The sequence below is a fragment of the Sciurus vulgaris genome (assembly GCF_902686455.1).
Source record: "Sciurus vulgaris genome assembly, chromosome: 3".
Classification (NCBI taxonomy): domain Eukaryota; kingdom Metazoa; phylum Chordata; class Mammalia; order Rodentia; family Sciuridae; genus Sciurus; species Sciurus vulgaris.
In genome coordinates this window covers 73,899,745-73,921,280 of record NC_136463.1, presented here as the reverse complement: position 1 = coordinate 73,921,280, position 21,536 = coordinate 73,899,745, and the positions used below count along the sequence as shown (strand labels likewise).

Genomic DNA, 21,536 nt, shown 5'->3' with positions numbered 1-21,536 from the left:
GCTTAGGGCTCAGTGTGGGGCCAGGGTCAGGGGTCAATAGCTAGCCCTGGTCAGGGGGTTGGCTTAGGGCTAACCCCCAGGGCTATTCTCCTTGACCCCTACACCCATCCTCAAGTACATGGGCGACTACCCCTCTCGGCAGGCCTGGCCCACACTGGAGCTCACAGATCAGATCTTCTCATTGGCGCTGCAGGACTCAGCTCTGCAAGATGAGGTCTATTGCCAGATTCTGAAGCAGCTGACGCAAAACTGCAACAGGTCTGCCAGGGATGGCGGGGTGGAAGGTGCTGGCTCCCCTAGTCTTCATCCCAGCTTCCTAGACCCCAGGTCTGCTCTATAGTGCCCTGAGGGTGGTCAGCACAGGAGGGAACAGTCCCACCTTGTACCCTTTCTCTATGTGACCTGAACAGACCATGGCCTCTCCGAACCTCACTGTCCACAAAATGGGCACAATGGTACCCCTTCCATCTCCAGGCTCTGAAAGGCCTATGAAATCAGGCAGTAGGCTGGCACAATGTAGGCTTGTTGGTGTCCCCCTGCATCCTCCCCGGCCAGGCCCCCAGGTCTCCAGGCCCAGGCAGGTCTCACGTTTCTGCTACCCAAGCTGCTGCCTGGCCTGACCTGGGACCCAGGAGGGAGCCCTTCCTGCTGATGGGCACCACCCCCCAGGTACAGCGAGGAGCGGGGTTGGCAACTGTTGTGGCTCTGCACGGGCCTCTTCCCACCCGGCAAAGCACTGCTGCCCCATGCCCAGAAGTTCATAGACACTCGGAGGAAGAAGCTGCTGGCCCCCGATTGCAGTCGCCGCATCCAAAAGGTCCTGAGGTAAGCCAGCTGCCCCTATACCCCCAGAGCATCAGCCTTGGGCCAGCTGAGCCAGGGTGCAGAGGGACCTGGCCCAGCTCTCCAGAAGCACAGTCAGTAGGGAGACCCATCAGCAAGGTGGACCCAGTATTCTCTTCGAAAGCTGGTGTCAGCCTGGACAAGCAGGATCAGGCCCCAAACCAATGGAAAGGAGGTAGAGGGTGAGGCCCAGAAAGGTCAGTGAGATCTGGGCAGTCAGGGCCCCTGGAAGGCTGTCATAGCCATGTTGTCTGTAGCTTACCTGTTCCTCCACTACCCACTTTGGTACAGAAAAACTCTGGCCAGAGGGTGACCCAGATGTTCCAACCCAGCCCAGGGTGGCTGAAATCAGAGACCCCTCCCTTCTCATTCTTCCCATAGTCAGAAGTTCTTCCTAGGCTGTCCTGGTCCTCCTGCACACCACCTGCCTCCACTTGGCTTGGCCTCCTGTGGCCGTGAGTGGGGGAGTTGACTGTGTAAGTGGCCACATGTCAATGACAGCTGCTGTCATGGAGGGAGGTGGGCACTCTCAGAGAGGCCCTGCTAGGGTCCTCAGCCCCTACCTGATACACTTTTGAGTGAGAATAAGAACACATCTGGCCCTGCCCACATTGCCTACACCAGGAGCTCCTGGCACTGGCTCCTCTTCATGTGTGTCCCTGGCCTTCCAGTGTCTATCTGGGAGGTGAGACCAGGTCTATTTCCATCATGGCTTCCACTGAAGCCATGTAGGTATAGCCCCTAGGACTGAGGAACACCTACCCCCACAGAAGTCACCACAGGGGTTGTTTCTGGCACCTGGCTTAGGGTCCAAGTGAAGGCTGGTGGCTGGGGCAGGGGCAGTGTGGGCATGGGGGCAGCATCTGCAGTGTGCACTGTCTCTCCCAGGACAGGACCTCGGAAGCAGCCCCCACATCAGGTAGAGGTCGAGGCTGCAGAGCAGAATGTCTCCCAGATATGCCACAAGATCTACTTCCCCAATGACACCAATGAGGTTAGTCACCGACCCTGGTGCCACAGCAAGTCTCAGACTTCATGAGACTGTGGGGCACCCTCTCCACTGACCCAGTGTGTTCTTTGGCCACTCAAGCTGAACCCTATTCAGTCTCAAGCAGATGGTCTCACCTTTGCCCCCTGCCCGGGTTGCAGGCCCCACTGGGTGTGGAACACAGGGGAGCAGAGTCCCAGGGGAACAGTCACAGAGGGTAAGGGGCCCTGGGGGAGGCTGCTGGTGCAACTGAAAGTCCCAAAAGAATAAGTTGGGGATACTAAGTCAAGGTTGCAAGATTTGGAGACCAGAAGTGTGAGCAGCAAGTTTGAGGCCCAAGACTTAGGGTCCCTCAGGGGTATTCTGACCATCCCAGGGCAATGGTGAGCAGGTGCCAGCACTGGATGTGCCTTGTGGACAGAGCCCGCCATGGTGGCTATGGAGAATGAGGGCAGCTGGGAGTCCATCAAGACCCAACTGTGACAAAGAGGGCCTTGCCAAGAGACCACAGAGGGAGTGGGGCAGAGGGAGCTGAGCAGCCTGGGTAGATGGTGCCGCCTTCACCCCTCCCCAAGGGCACGTTGGCTTTTATAGCCTTGGGGACAGCTGAGTCCCTTTAATGGAAACTTCCCACGGTCACACTGCAGGACTCTCAAAGCAAGTTCAAAGGTTGGGCCTCCTGAGTCCCTGGACAGTGAGTGCTGTGACTAAGCAATGTGACCATCCAGCCCACTGTCTGAAAGGGAGGCCTGCCCCTCTCAGCACAGAGCACGCCCAGCCTGTTTTATGAAGGAGCAAAAGCACCAGGCCATGAAGGGTCATCTCAGGCTGGGCCTTGCCTGAGAGCTGCTTGGGGAGGCTTCTCGTGGGCCTGGGGCCCTCACCTGCTGTCTCTCTACCCAGATGCTGGAGGTGGGCGCCAACACTCGAGTGCGAGATGTGTGTGAGGGCATCGCCACCAGGCTGCAGCTGGCCTCCTGGGAGGGCTGCAGCCTCTTCATCAAGATCTCAGACAAGGTGTGCCGGCCCCGCAGGTCAAAGGATGGCAGGCAAGGGTCTCATATGGCAGGGTAGACTTCAGCCTCCCAGGACAGTTGTGCTGGGCCAGGCCTGTCACTGCACAGCTGGGGCTGACAGGATGAAAGAGGGTGGGGTCTTGGAGCTAAAACCCTGGCCCCACACATCCCTGGTCACAGGCAGCCTGACTCCAACTCCAAGAGTGTACCCAGCTTATCAGGCCAGAGTAGATGGCCACTGGATCCCAGCCTCACAGGGTCTCCCTGGAAGCCACACTACCTGCCTGTCCTCTGTCCCTTTCCAACCCCAGGTCATCAGCCAGAAAGAAGGAGATTTCTTTTTTGACTCCTTGAGGCAGGTGTCTGACTGGGTAAAGAAGAACAAGCCCCAGAAAGAAGGTGAGGGGTCTCTGTGGAGGTGGGCTGGTTTGGATGGAGGGGGAAGGGTTGGGACTATCTGCCTTTCTGGCTCTTCTCCATGGCCCTGTGGTCATTCTTGCATTCACTCATTCCCCTATGAGTCCCTGGACACACATGGCTGTAGTGCACAGGGCCCAACCCCAAGGGGAGGTCCAGGAACATTCCTGGAGGAGGTAGCCCCCACACTATTTTTGAAAGATGAGGAAGAGTCGGGGGTCAGGGAGGAAAAATCATGAAAACTTTCCAAGTAAAGGTGGCAGCAGGAGCAAAGAGGGGGAGGGTGTGCTGTGGCAGAGAACAGGGGGATGCACAGCAGTATTTGGGCCATGGAAGTGAGCTGTGGAACCTGCCGGAACGAGCTTGGTGCCCACTGCTGCCCCTCGCCCAGGGGCCCCCGTGACACTCCCCTACCAGGTGTACTTCATGCGGAAATTGTGGCTCAGCGTGGCCCCGGGAAAGGACATGAATGCAGACACCATACTCCACTACCATCAGGTACCTGGCAGGCTTCCCCAACCCTGTGGCCAGTGGTTCCACTCCCAGTCCATCCCACATCCTCCCTGAGAGTTGGGGAGGCAGAGGCCAGGGCAGGGACTGCTTTGTCCCAGGGCACCAGTCAATGTCCCATGAGGTGGGCAGGTCAAGCCCATGAGGACTCTGGAGACAGTAGCAGAGCACAGCAGCATCTAGGAACCATAATTGCATTGACACCTGCAGCAGGACTGGAAGGAGGTGAGAACAGAAGGTTCCAAAGCTTGTGAAGCACTGGCCAGTGCCCTGAAGGACAAACTATATGCAGATAGAGCACCATGGCCAGCACAGCAAGATGTCAGGGAGCTGTGCCCTGGCTCACGGGTCATTACCATGACCCAAAACTTTACCAAGGGCCTCAACCTTTGACCTGCTCAGTCTCTCCCTGATGGAGTGAGCTAACACCCCAGACCCCCACCACCTGCTCATGAAGTTGGGAGGTGGGCCAGCAGCCTGAGGCCCAGCATGTTTACTACTCAGGAGCTGCCCAAGTACCTGCGTGGGTTCCACAAGTGTACCCGGGAGGATGCTGTCCACCTGGCAGGCCTCATCTACAAGGCTCGGTTTGATAATGACCAGTCCCCACTGGCTAGTGTACCCAAGATCCTAAGGGAACTGGTGCCTGAGAACCTCACACGCCTGATGTCCTCTGAGGAATGGAAAAAGGTGCTTGGTGGATTGTGGAGGGAGTCCTTGGGCTGCCAGCCCTACTGGACTGGGTGTCAGGTTCTGCCCCTGGTGTGATGGGCACATTTCCGGGCATTGGAGGAGGGCTGCATCATCATGCCTTTCCCGACATTCCGCCCAGACTGACTCTCAGGTAGATGGGTGCCACCTGGGCCAGGGCATTAAGGGCTTCTGGGGTATCTAGGTCCAGAGCTGAAGGTCCCCTCTGGGCAGAACAGCCCCACCCAGTCCCTGACCAGCCCTGTCTTACTCCAGAGCCTCCTTGTGGAGTATGACAAGCACAAAGATAAGACAGTGCAGGAAGCCAAGGTGGCCTTCCTGAAGTGGATCTGCCGCTGGCCCACCTTTGGGTCCGCCTTCTTCGAGGTGAAGGTAGGCCTTGTTCCACACTGGCCCCACTCAGCCTGACTCCAAATACCCATCAGGTGGGGTTGGCTGCCAAATCTGACAGAGACACGTGTGTGCATGTGCACACCTGTGTACCTGCCTGTGCCCCAGCTGAGCACCTAGAAAGTGGTCACTGGCCCCTGGGCTGGACTGTGACCATCATACCCCTCCCTCTCCAGCAAACCTCAGAGCCATCCTATCCAGACATCGTCCTCATCGCCATCAACCGACATGGGGTGCTGCTCATTCACCCTAAGACCAAGGTAGAACAGCAGGTCCTGGGGCAAGGCTGGGGGCCACCAGGGTCCCAGGACCTCCAGGCAGGTGGGGCTGTCGTCACCAGTCTGGTGTGTCATGCCTACCCTCCATCCCCCAATACACACACACATACACGTACACACACACACACACACACAGGGGTACACACAACTCATGGGCTCTGGCTCCCTGTCCACCTGCCTCTCTACCCACAGGACCTGCTCACCACCTACCCCTTCACCAAGATCTCCAGCTGGAGCAGTGGTAGCACTTACTTCCACATGGCACTGGGGAGCCTGGGCCGGGGTTCCCGCATGCTATGTGAGACCTCTCTGGTGAGCCCAGGCCCTGTCTCCCACCCAGATAAACAGCACCCATGGGCACCAAGAATTGGTCTTCCTGCCCTCACCTCATGAGGGATCAGGTGCTCAGGACTAGGGTGGGCCCTACAGGGAGATTGGGTGCACCCAGGCCAGCAGTGAGCAGCCATTGTGCAAGGCCTCATAGCAGGGCTCCAGGCAGTGTGGCCCAGGGGGGAGGCATGGAGGGGAATTGGGCCCAACAGGACAGCAGGGACCCCAGGAGCTGGGCCCTCCTTCCCCACTGTCTGACTGCAGCAGAGATATTGGATGCCACCACGTCCCCAAGTCCAAGACCCCACCTCCCCTCTTTGTGTTCACAGCCTCTGACCCAACCTTGTCCTTGTCCAGGGCTACAAGATGGATGACCTGCTGACATCATACGTGCAACAGCTGCTGAGTGCTATGAACAAACAAAGGGGGCCCCGGGCCCCAGCCCTGGCCAACGCCTAATAGCCACCCTCCCAATTTAGGATCCCTCAGGGTACAAGCTCAGGGCCGGTGCCCTGCCTGTGCCCTCCACATGCCCCACTCCCCTCAGCACCCCAGATGGCCCCTCTCCTGAGTGCTGACCATGGAAGCCAGAGAAGCTCTCTGGTCTCCAGGCTAATGCAAGATGACTGAGAGAACCCCTCCCCTGAACATTTAATAAAAATTCATGGAGCAGTGGAAAGTGTGAGGTAACAGGTGGAGCGCCAGGTGGACAGCAGGCCTGGGAAGTACTGACCCCCACAGCGTCTCTTCCAGAAAAAGCAAAGAACATTGCGACTTCTCCAGGAAACTGGATGACAACTGCATTCCCCAGGAATGACCTCATGTGCCCTTTCTCCTTCTTTCTTCCCTCCTGCTCCCTCCTGCCCGCCCTTCCTTCCTGTTTTCAGACTGGGGAGAGGGTATGCACGGAGAGTCCTCCTTCCAGGCCCCTCTGCACTTTTTTCTTCCCCCACGGTAAGACACAAGGATGTGTGCACTGCTTCCAGGAGGGCTGGGATGGAGGTGCATGGGGGGCCAGCATGCTCTTGGGTGGCTAATTATGCTAAGGCCAGGCTGTGCCCAGGCAATGGTAGAGCTGGATGCAGGCCTTGGAGACCTGGGTCACCCCCCACCTGCCTCAGAGACCCCACTATACCTAACAGCCCAGTGTACATAGGCACAGCCACCCTGACTGCCTGAGGGTTCCTGGCTAGCCTTGTCTCTGAGCCCCGATGACTGCCTGGCCTGGGACAGGGCTGGGTCCCTCCCGACTTCTGCTTGCCTATCTGGTGTCTGTCTTTCCAACTGTTTAGTAACCCCAGCAGCAGTGGGTCCATAGGAGCAGAGACCCCCACTTCCTTCACCCCTGCTGCCACAAACCACACAGGCCATGGTGAGCATGCAAATAAGCCTTCATTGTGCAAATGTGAGCCCCACAGCCAGGTCTACTCTGGCCATGGAGGAAGGGTCCTCCCTGGAAGTGGGAATGAGCCACCCCTCATCCTGCCACCTCCTGGCCCCCAGGCCGTGCCCAGAGGCTCAACACAGATCCTGAGTTTGAGAAGAGAGGAACCACAACTTGAGGAGTGGGGCAAGACAAGATTTCAGAAAGGCCTCCTGGAGTAATAGAGGGAGTGGGGCCATGTCCCTCTAGCTGGTTCGTGGGTGAGGGTGGCCCAGTATGAGTACAGGGACCCTATGCAATTGAGTAGGTGACTGAGGGATTGGAGAGTGGTTTCCCCAGCCCCAGAAGCCTCCATCTGCCTGGGCATGATGGTCGTGGGTGCCCCACGTGCCACTCAGGCTGAGGCTCTACACGAGAGTGGGTGCCAAGAAGACCCCTGCAGAGCAGGAGAGGCCAGTTTAGGGTAGGATAGGGTCCAAGCAAGGGTCAGGTGTCCCTGGCTCCAGTTTGCTCCTATCCCTGGAGGTCATGGGCATAGGTGGAAGTGGCTGTCAGGTGTGGGTCAGGCCTCCACACAGAAGAGAAAGGAGAGAACTGGCAAAGGAGAAAGATGTTGGAGCACACATAGACAAAGGAATGGGAAGGGGGACCATGACGAGTGGTAAGAGAGGGGCGAAAAAGACAGGGAAAGAGGCTGAGAAGGAAATGAGGGAAGAGTAGAAAACAGAAGTGGGAGGCGGCCAGGAGGAGGGAGCCAGGCACCCGGGGATCCAGGGGTTCTGTGGCGTAGGAGGCAGGAAGCCTTTAAGCAGAGTTGACATCCACGGACTTGGGCTGGGCCTTGCGGGAGGTCAGATCTGAGAGCTTCTTCAACCGCTTCTTCAGCTCCAGTGGGAACTTCTCATAGCACTTCTTACACACAGGCTTCATGTCGAACTCCACAAACTTGTTCCTGGGGATGAAGCCAGCAGTCCATGCCCCATTGACCCTGAACCCAGATGGTGACGGGAGGCAGAGGAAAATGCTTCCCTCAGCCTCCCCAGCCAGTAAGGGCCTGCTTCCGGCCAGAGTGCACAGGGGATGAGGAGATGGGCCTAAGGTCTCCTTCCCTCCTACACGCTTCTAGGAGTCTGACCCTCCAGAACCCTCTATGGTGCCCTACTTCCCTTGGAAGTCTGGACTCCAAATCACTTCTCACATCCCCAGCCATCCCACACCCATCCAGGCTTCCCTGACACATTTGTCTTTCAGATGCTATTCCCTGAGCTGGAATGCTCTTCCCTCCCAAGAGTTAAGAGTCCTTGTGGGTGTGTTACTCCTTCCCTCACCATACCCTGGAGTCCCTGAACCTGTCCCCATCTGCCTGGGCTGCCCCTGGCATCCCCAGGGCCTGACCACAACCATGTGCAGGGAAGACAGGATGAGAAAGGAAAGGACCGACAGAAAGCCCCCATCAGATGCCCCACCAGGTGGGAGGCAGCGGGCTGACTCACTTCAGGGTGAGCTTGCTGTGGCAGGTGGAGCAGGAGAAGCAGTTCACACACCAGGCCTTGTTGAGGGCAGACACCACTGTGAGAGCAGAAGGGGGCTTAGCAGGCCCCACTGAGGCCAGCTGAGGGCCCAGCTGTGCAAAGCCAGAGCCAGCTGGGCCAGCAGCTGCAGAACCCACAGCCTGGAGGGAGGGAGAGCTGGAGAGACGGGTAGGGGTGGGGAGAAGGACTCAGGGACAGAGGGGCCTCACCATCACCCTCAATCACATGGCTGCAGTTGTAGCAGACGTCCCCAAAAAGCTGTGGACAGAGCAGGGTATCAGTGCGGGCTCCAGACCCCAGGCTAGGGCCTCCCAAAATGGCCACTCTTGGGCATTCCCTGAGCCCTTCCCACCAGGGCACAGCCTCAGGCCTGAGGTGAGGGCACCTGGCCCATTAAAGTCATCCCCTGGGAAGGGCCACAAATTGAGGCATTGCTCCCTAAAAGCACTCTTGCTCCTGGGAGAGTGTGGGCCTTCCCCACCTATCCACCAGAGCAGTGGATAGAGGAGGAGAGGAAGAGGAGGCTGACTACATCACCCCACATGCCCAGTACCTCACATTGTCATCTGGTTGGGTCCTCACAACTGATATGGGCCACGAGGGCAGAGTTTTCAAATGAGGACATTGAGTAGAGAAAGCTGTCCATGTCTCAAGTCCCTAAGCTGGGAGTCAGGCCTGAGCATATGGGCCTGGCCTCAGCCCCTCAGCAGGCTCCCAGGGCACTGCCCACAGCCTCTCCTGCTCACAGCCCCAGCTCACCTCCCTCAGCCTCCCTGGGGCCCCCAGCCATCTATCCAGATTGGGTCCTTGCGGGCTCTGCCCCTCTGGCCCTACCTGGTTGTAGTGGGTCTCACAGTAGGCCAGGCCCTTCTTCTCATAGTGCCGGTGCCCCAGGAATGGTTTCTCACACTTGGCACAGACAAAGTGCTGGGAGGAGAGAGGTTTGTGGGGAGGTGGCAGAGCTAGAGCAGTGACCCCAGGATAGGAAGCAGAGGGAAGGTGGGGTTCACAGCAGGGCAGAGGGGCTGACAACTCCCAGGTCCTCCTTGAACACAGTGACACCCCTCATCAACATCCTCTCCCAGTCTGGGGCTCCCCTCGGCAACCTCAGCCCAAGAAGCCAGGAGCTGGCAAGGTGCTGTGGTGTGGTGGTTCCTCACAGGCGGGAGCCGCCCTGGTGTCAGCAGGGTGCACCTGCGGTGTCCTCCACAAACATAGGGTCACTGAGAAGCAGTTTTATCCCATTCTACATATGAGGATATACTCTCCCCAGGGGGGGTGCAGGCCAGGGCCTGGGTCAGGACAGCATGGCCCACAGTCTCTCACAGGACCTTCTCAAAGAGGTCACCCAATTCACAGTTTCTGGACACAGATGACCAGGCCCCTGGGGAACACAAACTTCCTTTCCAAATGTGTCTGTAAGAATATTAAAGCCCTCAGTCCAGGGGTGAGAGCTCCAGCTGACCCAAGTGTGCACACCTGAGGAGCCCACCAGTGCCGTGTCTCCTTGAGACTTTGCACACAGCTGACTTTGCCAACCACTACCCCTCAGGGTGCCTTTAGCAGACTATGCCCAAGCTTTTCTCCAGACTCCAGAATACTCTGAAAAGCAGGAGGTGAGAGAGGGAAGGTGAGCATGGCTGCCTGATCATGACCTGTGGGCTGAGGTCTTTGGCTCCTGTGGACAGCTCTGGCCTCTGACCATGCACAAGGAGAGGGAGCAGCCAGAGGATGGTCCTCGCTGGGAGTCGGAGCATGGCATGGGCTGGGATGTGAAGCGGGGCTGTCAATGGGGGCACCCCGCAACCTGAAGCCTCATACTACTGCCAATCTCACCTCCACGTGCCACTGCTTGCCCAGCGCATTGACCACACGGCCCTCAATGGGCCGGCGGCAGGCCCCGCAGATAGGAACACCCATCTTGTCATGGCAAGGTAGGCAGTAGAGCTCACCCTTCAGCTCACGGGCCTCAGCAGTCAGCTCCTTCCTGGAAGACAGCACAGAGTCCCCCAGGTGCCACCCCTGCCCTTTTGCAGGGTCACTCCAGCCTCTCCAGCTCAAAGGCACTGTGCCTTGAAAGGCTCCTCTCAGGCTGAGCCGGCAAATCTCTGATCTTTGGTCTCTTTGGAGACTTCCTGTGTGAACCCCAGACAGGCCCTGGAGCACAGAATTCCCCCACAGGCCTGGCAGAAGGGCCCCTGTGTTCTGCCCCATCAGCCCTTTGAGAAGCAGGTCTGTTCTCAGACCCCCTCCTCCTCCAAACCAGACTGGGTGTCTGGGACAGGCACGAAAGGGACCAGAAGAGACTGGAGAGAGTAACTCCTCGTCCCAGCAACAACTTCACTCTCGCTATTCTGCTCTCTCAACCATGGTCTCTGCAGCCCAGCGACAAACCCTCTTTTGTCCCCCAAGTCCCAAGTACTCCTAAACAGAGCCCTGGAGAAAGGAGTTTCCAGCTCCAGCCACTTCCTGATCCCCATTCTACCTTTGCCCTGCAGCTCTGCACCTCACCGTCTGGACACCCTCTCTGCCCACCTGGTTCACCTCTCCTGCCTCATCACTGCCCTAGGTGGGGGTTCCCCTGCTCCATGACAGCCATGGCTCTCCACCCACCCCCACCACAGGGACAGGAGAGGTACCTACCCACAGTGGGTGCAACTGAAGTGATCCGGGTGGTAGGCGTCATTCCTGAACATGAGGGGCTGCTCATCAATGACCAGGTGACACCGCTGGCAGATGTACTTTCCTAGGCCCTTGGCCTTCTCACGGTTGTGGCAAGGCCGGCACAGGTGCCTGTGGGAGGTTGAGGGCATTGTTAGGGACAGATCAATACCTCCTGCTTCTCCTCCCAAGACAGCCAGGCCACCTGTAGAAGAGAGCCTAGGACCCTGCCTGCAGCCTCAGCCAAAGCCTTGGGGCATCAATGAGGCTCAGCCCAGAACACAGAAAAGCAAGCTGTTGGGCTTGGGGGATAGCTCAGTTGGTAGAGTGCTTGCCTCATAAGCATGAGGCCCTGGGTTCAATCTCCAGCATTGCCAAAAAAAAAAAAAAAAAAAAAAAAAAAAAGTCTAGGAGGCTAGAGGTGCACCCTTTAAAAGGAATGGCCTCCTATGCTCAGGAAAAAGACTGGAAATCCTGTTTCTTCTTTCCACTCTTCCTGAACTTAGGACAGTACATGGACTAGAACATTTAGTTGACATTTGCTGGAAAATTACTTTCATTTTTCAAATGTCCTAAGAGGAGCTATAGTGAATGTTAGTTTTAAAATTCCACTGTGCCCAGCAGAGTGACCACTGAGCACAGGACCATGCAACTGGCTCATCCTTTCCTTTGGGGTCCACCAGATAAAAAGGGGTCCTAACATGTACAAGCACTTTCTGTCTCCAAAGACAAGTGCGGCTGTGTCAGACGGAGGCCCCCAAACCCAGGAACTGTCATCACAGAGTCTTTTTTGTGAAGACCTCAGAGTCATTTCTGATGCTACTCCAACAGCTGTGGTCTCAACTGAGTGAGAAATCAACATGGTTTCTGTTTCCTCTTCCTCAAAGGAGGCAAGAATTTAGATTCAGGGTCCTCAGGCAAAGGCAGACAAAGACTGCAATCCAATACCCCTTGCTTCTGATCCCCACCTGCCACATAAAAGTGCTCCTGATGCAGCCAGGCCCTCCTTCCTGGGTCCCCAGTCCATAGGGGCCCCCTTCCCCCTTAAGACCTCCACAACAGCAACCGGAATGTTGACTCCTTTTACAGGCTGGGAATTTACATAAGGCATTGATTCTCATTTAAAACCTCCCCGCCAGGTTATATTGGGTGGTCTCCAGGTGCCAGGACAGTCAGCTCAGTGTCCCCAGCCTGGACCCCAAAACCTGCTACCTCTATTTGGGTCTGGACCCCATCCTGCAGCTCCCTGCTCTCCATGTGCCCTGGTATCTTATTTTCCCAGCTGGCGTGCCCCAGCGAGGTACTGGGAACTGCTCGCTAACATCTGCCTGGCTCCCAACTGTGACTCTACCAGGCGCTGGGTGCCCAGCATGGGGCAGTGAGTCAAGATCAGTTGATTGAATATGTAAGTGACAGTGACTGTGCAATACAAGAAGGGAAGGACAGTGGGCATCATCTCCCTGTGACAACATGGCTAAGCTGGCCTGGGGACCCTTGGCTCTCCCTACCCCACAGTGGGCAACAGATGTGGCCTCTGGCTGCAGCCTTCATCAACATAATCCCTGGATGCCCCAGCCCCTCCCGAGGCCACCTCCACATCTGGCCCGGGGTTGATCCGCCCCACTCAGCCAGTCACCCACTGTGACCAGTCCACTCCCCCTGCCTCTGTCTCTCTCTGTCACAGTCCCAGTCTCTTCCCCATAACCCCACTCCCAATTTTGGTGATTAATCCTTAGCATGAGGACAATGTTCAACCCATATAGAATAACTCTATTTCAAAGAAATTAGCTCAACTTCCAAATTTTATTGCAATGATCAGTGCCCTTGAAGCCACCAAGAGCAGTCACCTCTATAATAGAAAGTCTATTGATATGGGGTGGGGGTGTAGCTCAGTGGAAGAGTACTTGCCTAGCATGTGTGAGGCACTGGGTTCAATCCCTAGCATTAAGGAAATGAAAGGGCAAGTCAGGAGGAAGGGAAGGGAAAAGAAAGTCTGTGAGACCAGAAATGCCAATGGCATCAATTTCACTCACCCACATTTCTTTTTTCTTTTCTTTCTTTGTGTGTGTGTGTGTGTGTGTGTGTGTGTGTGTGTGTGCGCGCGCGCGCGCATGTGTGTATGTGTGGTACCAGGGATTGAACCCAGGGGCACTCTACCATTGAGCTACATCCCCAACCCTTATTATCTTTTATTTGGGGACTAGGACTGAAGAAGTTCCCCAGGCTGGTCTTGAACTTAAAATCCTCCTGCCTCAGCCTCCCGAGTTTCTGGGATGACAGGCATGTGCCACTGCACCCAGCACACACCCACATTTCCAACCAGTGTGAGTCAGTTCTTCCAGACAGCCCACAAGGGCACAGCAGGAAAGGGATCTGTACCCGGGCTCAGATACCTGCACCCCCACTGGCTCATAAACAGGGCATAGAAGTCTGCCACTCTTGTAGGAACCCCAGAAGGATAGAACCAATCCCAGTACCAGATCCAAAGAGGACCTTTGGAATTTTTTTCTAGGTAGAATTCAAATGGAACCTAAGAATTCTAGCATTAAGATGCAGCAGCAAAATAGACACACAGCCGGGCACAATGGCACCAGCTGTAATCCCAGTGGCTCTGGAGATTGAGGCAGGAGGATTGAGAATTCAAAGCCAGCCTCAGCCTTAGCGAGGCCCTAAGCAACTCAGTGAGACCCTGTCTCTAAATGAAATACAAAAAAGAACTGGGGATGTGGCTCAGTGGTTAAGCATCCCAGGATTCACTCCTAATAGGAAAAAAAAAAAAAAAAAAAAACAGAACCACACAGAACACATGGAAAGCATAGCTTCTAGAGTGACACATGCTTGGGTTGAAACTCTGGGTCTGTCAATTCCTGACATTTACCATTGAGTAGGTTACTTCACCTCTCTGAGCCTCAGATTCCTGGCTTACAAAATGGGGCAATAATTCAGATGCACAGGGTTATGCAAAAAGGTAAATTTCAGATAGTACACATGGTAGGCACTCCCCAAATGCCAGCCACATACAGTTTTAAATATTTTATTTAAAAACTTAAAAGTCTTTTCAAACCAGGATGCTGATTTGGTTCCCCAAGTATTTTGCAAAGGTGGAGAGAAACGAGTTTGGTTCATTCAGCCTTGGGAGAGGCCACTGGCAATACCCAAATGCTCCCCAACCTCAAGCAAACCAGAGAAAGGTCTTAAGAGCAAGTGGTCAGTGGGACACGGTGGCTCTCTTGATGATCCTTCTGTGCAGAGGAAGAGTCTACACAGGCGAGGGCTAGGCCTGCCGGACTGAGCTGCATCCCCACGGGACAGACAGCGCTCCATTATGAGGCAGCCTGCAGCTGTGCCTGATTCCACATAAAGGCCATGATTTATTCCACATGCTCAAACGGAGCCTAATTATACAGGGCAGGACACAAGGACCGTACAGCAAGTGTCCTGAAAGAATCCCCTCTCATTCCGCCAAACAAGACTCCTCAGCCTCCCACCCTCTCTGCATTCATGATGTCCCCTCCCACCCAGCCAGCACTGGCCTGGAAGCGCAGGCCTGTTGCCATGGCAGCTGGCCCCTCCCTGCCCCCCCCCCCCATTAGTAGAAAACCATCCCCTTCTGAAATGTCCCGTTGTGTCTGTCAGTTTCAGTCAGAGCCCCCCACCCGGCCCCAGCCTTCACCCACTCCCAGGCTCCCAAGGCAGTCACACACTCAGCCTCTGTGACGCTCAGTGGCCAAGCTGGGCGGGGGGTGCACAGGCTGGGGACACTGGAATATTCACGGACCCATTGCATCTGAGGCAGCCGAAGGAGCAGCCCACCCCACAAGGGACCCATCATGAATGAAGTGGCCTTTCAGGGCTAGAGAGGCTGCAGGCTCCCTTCCTCTCTTTAAATAGCCGCCTTCCACCCACAGCTGCTCTGAGGCCACCGCTGACGCCACCACCCACAGCTCACCTGCCACCCCAGGTTCCTGCCTCTTCCTCCTGGACCAGCTGTGAGAGGTAAGGGGCAGGGTGGGGCGGGCAGGTGGGGAGTCCAGGGGCCAAGCAGAAGCAAACACAGTGCAGGAGTAACCCTGCTGGATGAAGATGGGGCATCTCTTGTCCCTGTCTCTTTGATAATGGTATAGTAAAGGTTGACCATAGTGGAACTCACAACAACCTGCAAGGTGGTATTTTTGCCCCTCTGTTGGGGGCTTATAAAGGACAGGGGACTTTCCCACAGACCCATGCTGCAATGACAGTCAGCACCCATGCTGCTGGCCACTAGGCTACCTTAGCACAAGGAAGAGCCAGATTCAGGCCAGGAAGGGAGAGGTGCCCAAAGTACAGGAAACCACCACTACCAACCACAGCACTGCCACCCTGGCTTCCTCCTCCAGCTGCATCTGCCCATATGCCCCCTCCATGGAGGCCCAAGACCTCCATGCTCATCTGACCTGCAGCCATGGAGAGTCCAAACTGCCCCAGGACCAGACCATATTCCACACACTGCTCTTAGCACATGTTCTGTGACTATCTGAGCAGAGTGAGCCGTGAGGACCCAGTAGATTCAGGCTGAGGCTCAAATTTCTCATGGACAAAGGAAAAAGAAGTAGAGGATCTTAGCTCAAACTTCAAAAACCAGCATCACAACTCCCCAAATGAGTGAAAGAAATGGGACGAGATATCGCAGCAAAACAGAAACAAGCCAGAATGTGTTTTAAAACCAAATCTCAGTCACAGAGAGAGTGAGGTGCATGCAGTCTCCAAGCCAGGCAGCAGGCTGAGGCAGCATCAACATGCCAGGCCAGCTGGCAGAAGGCAAGGCAGAATAGGGTGCTGCAGCCCACCCAGTGCTGTGGGGTATGAGCCCTGCAGTCACATGGTGCCCCAAGTGGTTTAATGCTCTGCTGTCATGTCTTGAAATTATTAACTTTTCGAGTAAGGGGATACACATATTCATTTCACACTGGGTCCCCAAAATTAGGTGGCCAGTCCTGCAGCCAGGTCCTAAGGAGGAGACATTGAGTTGAGCTGGAGACACCTCCAGAATGAGCTCTGAGACAAGCCACACTCCTGGCTCTGGCCATAGAGCCTCTTGGTCTTCAGAGGCAAGGTAGTTTGTCCTGAGAGCCCTGAATCTCCCTGATCCAACTTCCAAATCCAGGGCCGCTGCCCCCTGCTATGTGACTTCAGGCAGGAAAGCAGATTCCAAGCCTGTTTTCCTTCTTTGTAAAATGGTGTGACTGATGCCAATCTCCTAGAACACTGCAAACAAGAGGAAGCAGACCCTAACCATGCCAGGTGGGGGTGAGGGTGGGGGCCATACCTGTGAGCTGCCCTCCTGGAGGGACCAGGTAACAAATGCACTGTAGAGAGAGTCCAGGTCCAAGTGGCTGCCCAGGGTGGAGGGCATCCAGCTCAGCCCCTTCCTAGCTCTGGGGTCCAACAGATCAAAGATGAGAAGTCAGGGTTAGCATTGGCCTCCTGAGCCAGGCCAGTCTCCTGCCCCCACTCTGGGCTGTAGGCTATAGCCAGGCCCTATCACCTGCCCTCTTCTGCCCACACCCACAAATCTCAGTTCTGGGCAAAAGAAACAAGGTGTTTGGGACTCCCCTTCTCTCTCTTGTATCTCCTGAGTGGACTAAAATCAAGACAGAAGCATATTTCTCTGTCTGCTGTGGAGGAGTGGGGAGCACCCTACCAGGATCTGGGCTTTACCAGGTAAAAACAACTTCTTATCAAGACCGGCAGGGCTCTCACCGCAGGGAAACCCTAGCCAGCCTCTCTTCCTTTAGTCTCTTCACCTCCTGAGAAAGATCCCACAGCCTGACTATGGAACAATCTGGTGGGAAAATACACCCTGCTGGCCTGAAGTCCAAGCACAAGGTTCTCCTAAATCCAGGCCTCCACCCATTAGGATGTCCAAAATGTAATTGGTGGGTTCAGTCCACGCCCAGATGCTGGTGGACAGAGTAGGACTCTGGTTTCCTCCCAGGACATGGCCCTTGCTGCATTCCTGGTGAAGTCCTCCTGAGGATCAGGTGCTGAGGGAGCTGTGGTCAGTGGCCAGCAGGGGGAGCAGAAAGCAGAGACACTGCTCTCTGCACTTAAGCAAGTGCCCAGAAGGTCCAGGCAGGCTGATCAGGGAGGGTCCTGGGACTCGAGGTGAGCAGCATTCACCTGGCAAGACCGAGGCTGAAGGAGCTGGCAGGCTTCGAGCACCAGCTCTCAGAAACAGAGCCCATGGAGTCATTGGTTGTGGGCTCAGGGGCCTCGTGTGCCACCTCTGCCATTCAGATGGCACACCTGAAGGCAGAACAGAAAAGTGGGGCCCTTCCCTGCCCTCCAGAGCCTCACACAGTGGGAGCTCACATCTCCTCCCCGCTGCAGTGCTGACTGCATCCTCCCTGCCCCCAGGGAGTACAAGGTGAGGTACAAAGAGGGGAGTGACTGCAGATTTCCGGGTCACCCACCACTGGCCCCAGGCCCTTTCAGCAGGGACACAGCTACACAGTGGGAAAGCTTCAAGTCCCAGTTTTGCTTTGGCCTTTTGTTAAAATTCAAAATGCCTCTGATGCTCAGTCACCTCCAAATGGACACAAGAGTTCTCAGTAGTCCCACGGTAATGCTGGGCTCAGAGCAGCTGTGCTTCTCTCAGTTGGGAATGGGAAGTTCCGAAGTCAGAGGTCTTAACTTCTGACTTCTGGAGGGCAAAGATTCATTATCCTGGGCTCTCTCTGGCCTGTTTGCTTGTTCACTCCAGGTTTGTCCCCAGCTCTGCCTCCAGCCAAAGCATGAATGGCCTCGAGGTGGCCTCCCCAAGTCTGACCGACAACTCATCTCTGGTCATCGAGCGATGTGGGCAGGAGACACCCCTGGAGAACATGCTGTTCGCTTGCTTCTATCTCCTGGATTTCATCCTGGCTTTTGTTGGCAATGCTCTGGCCCTGTGGCTTTTCATCCGGGACCACAAGTCAGGCACCCCAGCCAACGTGTTCCTGATGCACCTGGCCGTGGCCGACTTGTCCTGTGTGCTGGTCCTGCCCACCCGCCTCGTCTATCACTTCTCTGGGAACCACTGGCCATTTGGGGAAATCCCATGCCGACTCACCGGCTTCCTCTTCTACCTCAACATGTACGCCAGCATCTATTTCCTCACCTGCATCAGCGCTGACCGCTTCCTAGCCATTGTACACCCAGTCAAGTCCCTCAAGCTGCGCAGGCCTCTCTATGCCCACCTGGCCTGTGCCTTCCTGTGGGTGGTGGTGGCCGTGGCCATGGCTCCACTGTTGGTCAGCCCACAGACGGTACAGACCAACCACACAGTCGTCTGCCTGCAGCTGTACAGAGAGAAGGCCTCCCACCACGCTCTCGCATCCCTTGCTGTAGCCTTCACCTTCCCTTTTGTCACAACAGTCACCTGCTACCTGCTGATCATCCGCAGCCTGAGACAAGGCCCCCGCGTGGAGAAGCGCCTCAAGAACAAAGCTGTCCGCATGATCGCCATGGTGCTAGCCATCTTCCTGATCTGCTTCGTGCCTTACCACGTCCACCGCTCTGTCTATGTGCTGCACTACCAGGGTGGAGGGACCTCCTGCACTGCCCAGCGTGTCCTTGCCCTGGGAAACCGCATCACCTCCTGTCTCACCAGTCTCAATGGGGCCCTTGACCCCGTCATGTACTTCTTTGTGGCTGAGAAGTTTCGTCATGCCCTGTGCAATTTGCTCTGTGGCAAAAGGCTCACGGGTCCGCCCCCCAGCTTTGAAGGGAAAACCAATGAGAGTTCGCTGAGTGCCAGGTCAGAGCTGTGAGTCCAAGGCTTTGCCCCTGGGCTGGCCACAGACTGTTGCAGGAGGATAGTCCCCTTGGGGCATGTGACACTGGTCTCAGCAAAGAGAAGGCTGTCCACTCCCAAATCTCCCTGAGCAAACAACCTAAAATTTCAGCATGTCCATACTCCTCCCTCCAAAAGTCTGAACTTCCAGGTCACTCAGACTGGAGCTGGGTTTTAACCACACAAAACTCCTAAAAAGGGAGAAGAATCAATAGGGATCGAGAGGCTGTCCCTCTGCAGGAACTGTTGGCTCTGCTTCCTAGCAGCTCCCAGACACTCAGTGAGTTCACCCATGGAAAGGAGGAGGGGGTCCAGACGAACAACTTCAGAACACTGAGGGTCTTTCTTTCCCTACTAGACTGCCAGCCTCCTTCTTTACAGAAATGCACAACAGGGAGGCCATGTACAAAGGCCTAGAAGGCAGGCTGCAAAGGACCCAGGAGAAGAGCATCCATAAATCTCGGTGGAAGGGTAGGGACAATGTCTAAGGTATAAGGAGCTCCCTTTGCAGTGCCTTTGCTGGATGAGCCCTTTCTGAATTTAGGGGGCATGGACTATAAATTGTAGGTAAATGCTGTAAGTATATTTCAGACTGGTTGCTATGTGACACGCAGTAAATGGTTTGCAGAGCACATTAGTTCAGCTCTAGTTTCCTGATCCTGCCTGCTATAAACCACACAGAGACCCGCCTGTGGTCTGACAATCCCTAGAACTTCTCAGCAAAAGGTGGCCTGTTCAGGCACATGGCATGGATGGACAGTCACCAGGAACTGACCTCAGGCAAGGAGCTGGGTGTGTATCCTGCTAATCCAGACTTGGCAGGGACATTCTGAGTCCCACTTCCTCCCAAGAGGATTCAACCAGCCTCTGCCTGTCCAGTTTAAGGCTGTTTCACTTGGTAGTGTGCGTGCATCCCCCTAACATGTCCTTTTTTGTACTTGTTTGTACTGATCATAAACTAAACTGTACTTTTAAGATGAAGGAGGCTATTGTGTTTGATAAACATGACACCTTGCCCAGAACTTCTCTTCCCTTCAACCCAAGAATGACCAAGGCAGAGGCTGAGGCAGCTGCAGGGACTCCCTTGCCAAGGTTCTGGTGGCCCCATGGTATGTCTGCCCCATGCAGACTCAAGTTCTACAGGTGCCAGCCTGAGCCAGGAGGGTCCAAACAAGGACTTTCATTACTCAGCACCCCAGTTGCTGTCCTGTCCCCTGTCATTACAGCAACACTGTACTTTTCTATCGCATTCTACTTTTCAAAGCACTTTTGGCCTCTTCCAGTTTCCCCAGTGAGTGGGACAGTGGCCCTGTGTAAACCTTGGCTCAGGAGGGGACAGGACTCCCTCCAAGCTCACACCTGACTGGTGACTCCAGTGGTCAACAGTGGGCCTACAGTACTGTCCTTCAGCTCCTGCATGGTGCTGTCAGTCCCCCACAGCCCCTCACCCAGACAACCTGCAGAACACCAAGCATTGTGCCCACCCTGCAGACACGGAGAATGACATGAGGTCATGTTTATCTCATGAAGTAGCAAATGGGCAATATCACCGTGGGCCACATCAGGAAGGGACAAAGAAGGTACTGCTGCAGAGAACCAAGTGCCCATACAGGAGAGGGTGTGGCAGTCAGATGGACAGCTAGGGGGTCTCTTGGAGGCAGGGCTGCCTTTTCTGATGTGGGGACATGAAGAGGCAGACTTGGTCATCAGTGGAGTTCAGCAGTTTGTTTTTGTTTATAATGGGGATTGAATCCAGGGGCACTCCACCACTGAGCTACATCCCCAGCCCTTTTTTATTCTGAGACGAGGTTTTGCTAAGTTGTGCAGACTGGCCTCAAACTTACGATCCTCCTGCCTCAGCCTCCAAAGCCACTGGGATTACAAGCATGTGCTACTGCAACCAGCTGGAAGCTCAGTTTGGGACTGTTTGCATTTGGGATGAGTGGTGGGGTCCCACGGAACAGCCGTGTGGACAGTTGAGTAGAGGGAGGGAGAGGTCTGGGGTAGTACACTTAACTATCCAGACAGTCCATGTAGGGGTCTCTGGCCTGTCTTCAATGAGGGGTCAAGCACAAAGTAGAGGAGAGGCAAGGGGAGTAGGATGAGCAGGTACAGCCACAGGCTGGGGGGAACCATGAGAACACACATGACACAGGAGGAGTTCCAGCTGAAGGAGGGGCATTGCAGTGAGAGCCACTGGGAGATCAAGTAGAAGACCTGGCAGGGCCCCACGGTGGCCATGTGGAGCACACTAGGGTGGTAGGGGCTCCTGGGTGGAGCCGAAAGGTGTACTGGAAAGGGCTGCAGGCTACGCAGGCAGGGGGCAGGGGAACTCCCAGGGCTTGTTCCCAGGGAGGAGGGAGGTGAAACCATCACTCTGGGGAGGGGTGTAGAGGGCAGCAGTGGGGAAAGGCAGGGGTGGGGGGAAATGTAAGCCTTCTTGGAAGATGGGGAGTTCCTGAGCACTGACGAGACGAGTTTATGGCTCCAATTTGGGTGATTTCTTTCCAGCGAACTTCAGTCATGTGAGTCTATAGTTGGAGGATGTAGACAGCTGCGGTCAGCATGCTGGGGTCAGCTCCAGGGGGGTATTAGCTCAACTCAGAGCTCCTTACCCATCCACTGTCATCTCATGGCAGTGCTCAAGGGCTTTTGTCCCCACT

The 21,536-nt window shown here is 55.5% G+C and overlaps 3 protein-coding genes across 8 annotated transcripts in view; 2 read left to right on the top strand and 1 right to left on the bottom strand.

Annotated features, from left to right (window-relative positions):
• MYO7B (myosin VIIB) overlaps nt 1-5,978 on the top strand; it is a 72,322-nt gene extending 66,344 nt beyond the window's left edge. Inside the window, exons 38-48 of the mRNA XM_079130545.1 lie at nt 81-258; nt 670-825; nt 1,732-1,837; nt 2,735-2,848; nt 3,159-3,246; nt 3,656-3,762; nt 4,279-4,464; nt 4,741-4,857; nt 5,052-5,135; nt 5,346-5,465; nt 5,841-5,978. Of these exons, the coding sequence (XP_078986671.1) occupies nt 81-258; nt 670-825; nt 1,732-1,837; nt 2,735-2,848; nt 3,159-3,246; nt 3,656-3,762; nt 4,279-4,464; nt 4,741-4,857; nt 5,052-5,135; nt 5,346-5,465; nt 5,841-5,942 (1,358 nt within the window). The 3' untranslated portion in view covers nt 5,943-5,978. The remainder of the gene's footprint in view (nt 1-80; nt 259-669; nt 826-1,731; nt 1,838-2,734; nt 2,849-3,158; nt 3,247-3,655; nt 3,763-4,278; nt 4,465-4,740; nt 4,858-5,051; nt 5,136-5,345; nt 5,466-5,840) is intronic.
• GPR17 (G protein-coupled receptor 17) lies at nt 5,976-19,854 on the top strand. The gene is made up of 3 exons (XM_079130493.1): nt 5,976-6,437; nt 14,969-15,056; nt 17,803-19,854. The coding sequence occupies exons 1-3, from the start codon at nt 6,275-6,277 to the stop codon at nt 18,848-18,850; spliced, it is 1,299 nt and encodes a 432-aa protein (XP_078986619.1). The 5' UTR covers nt 5,976-6,274; the 3' UTR covers nt 18,851-19,854.
• LIMS2 (LIM zinc finger domain containing 2) overlaps nt 6,856-21,536 on the bottom strand; it is a 39,245-nt gene continuing 24,564 nt past the window's right edge. For all 6 annotated transcript variants that reach the window (XM_079130515.1, XM_079130513.1, XM_079130512.1 and 3 more), the window contains exons 5-10: nt 11,043-11,192; nt 10,236-10,386; nt 9,234-9,326; nt 8,609-8,657; nt 8,361-8,436; nt 6,856-7,819 (exon numbers count right to left, since the gene is read on the bottom strand). In XM_079130515.1, coding sequence (XP_078986641.1) covers nt 7,672-7,819; nt 8,361-8,436; nt 8,609-8,657; nt 9,234-9,326; nt 10,236-10,386; nt 11,043-11,192 — 667 coding nt within the window. In that variant the 3' untranslated portion in view covers nt 6,856-7,671. The remainder of the gene's footprint in view (nt 7,820-8,360; nt 8,437-8,608; nt 8,658-9,233; nt 9,327-10,235; nt 10,387-11,042; nt 11,193-21,536) is intronic.

Coding starts and splice junctions, on each gene's coding strand:
- GPR17 (XM_079130493.1), top strand. CDS start 6,275: ATGACAACTGCATTCCCCAGGAATGACCTCATGTGCCCTTTCTCCTTC. Junction 6,438..14,968: donor CACTTTTTTCTTCCCCCACG/GTAAGACACAAG, acceptor TTCCACCCACAG/CTGCTCTGAGGCCACCGCTG. Junction 15,057..17,802: donor TCCTGGACCAGCTGTGAGAG/GTAAGGGGCAGG, acceptor TGTTCACTCCAG/GTTTGTCCCCAGCTCTGCCT.